Consider the following 446-nt stretch of genomic DNA (forward strand, 5'->3'; position numbering starts at 1 on the left):
GGCGGCAGATCCGCGACAGACGCGAGGTTGTCGTCCATGTTGACCCCGCGAACGCGTAGGATCCAGACTTGGAGGAGTGGCGGTCTCTGGCTGGTCCGGGCTCCATGGCAACTAAGACGCCGCTAACGGCACTTCCGCTGCTGGCCCCGCCTTTTCCGCTTTGCCTCCCTCGTCCACAGCGTCGTCGGTGTCGTCATTGTCATAAATACGCTCCTCACTAGCGTCACCTGTGTTCAGGTGAGCTTATTGGAGAAAAGGTTAGAACTCAATGGAGAAAGGGTTAGTGGACACAGCCAGGACAGTCTGGTTGCAAAACCTTGTTCCTAACTACCTATCTTCACCCGTCCGTTCTGGAATGTGTTAAGCAATCGTTAATTCGCTCTTTTTTTTTTCTTTTTAAATACATTTTATTGATTTTTTACAGAGAGGAAGGGAGAGAGATAGAT

The 446-nt window shown here is 50.7% G+C and overlaps 2 protein-coding genes across 2 annotated transcripts in view; both read right to left on the reverse strand.

Moving 5' to 3' along the window:
• DLEC1 (deleted in lung and esophageal cancer 1) overlaps window positions 1-106 on the reverse strand; it is a 45,468-nt gene extending 45,362 nt beyond the window's left edge. Inside the window, exon 1 of the mRNA XM_015564860.1 lies at window positions 22-106. Coding sequence (XP_015420346.1) covers window positions 22-106 — 85 coding nt within the window. The remainder of the gene's footprint in view (window positions 1-21) is intronic.
• A 5-nt stretch (window positions 107-111) lies between these two features.
• LOC107183284 (deleted in lung and esophageal cancer protein 1 homolog) overlaps window positions 112-446 on the reverse strand; it is a 6,844-nt gene continuing 6,509 nt past the window's right edge. Inside the window, exon 3 of the mRNA XM_015564861.1 lies at window positions 112-242. Within this exon, the coding sequence (XP_015420347.1) occupies window positions 112-242 (131 nt within the window). The remainder of the gene's footprint in view (window positions 243-446) is intronic.

This window comes from Myotis davidii, unplaced genomic scaffold (assembly GCF_000327345.1).
Source record: "Myotis davidii unplaced genomic scaffold, ASM32734v1 scaffold81, whole genome shotgun sequence".
Taxonomy (NCBI): Eukaryota; Metazoa; Chordata; class Mammalia; order Chiroptera; family Vespertilionidae; genus Myotis; species Myotis davidii.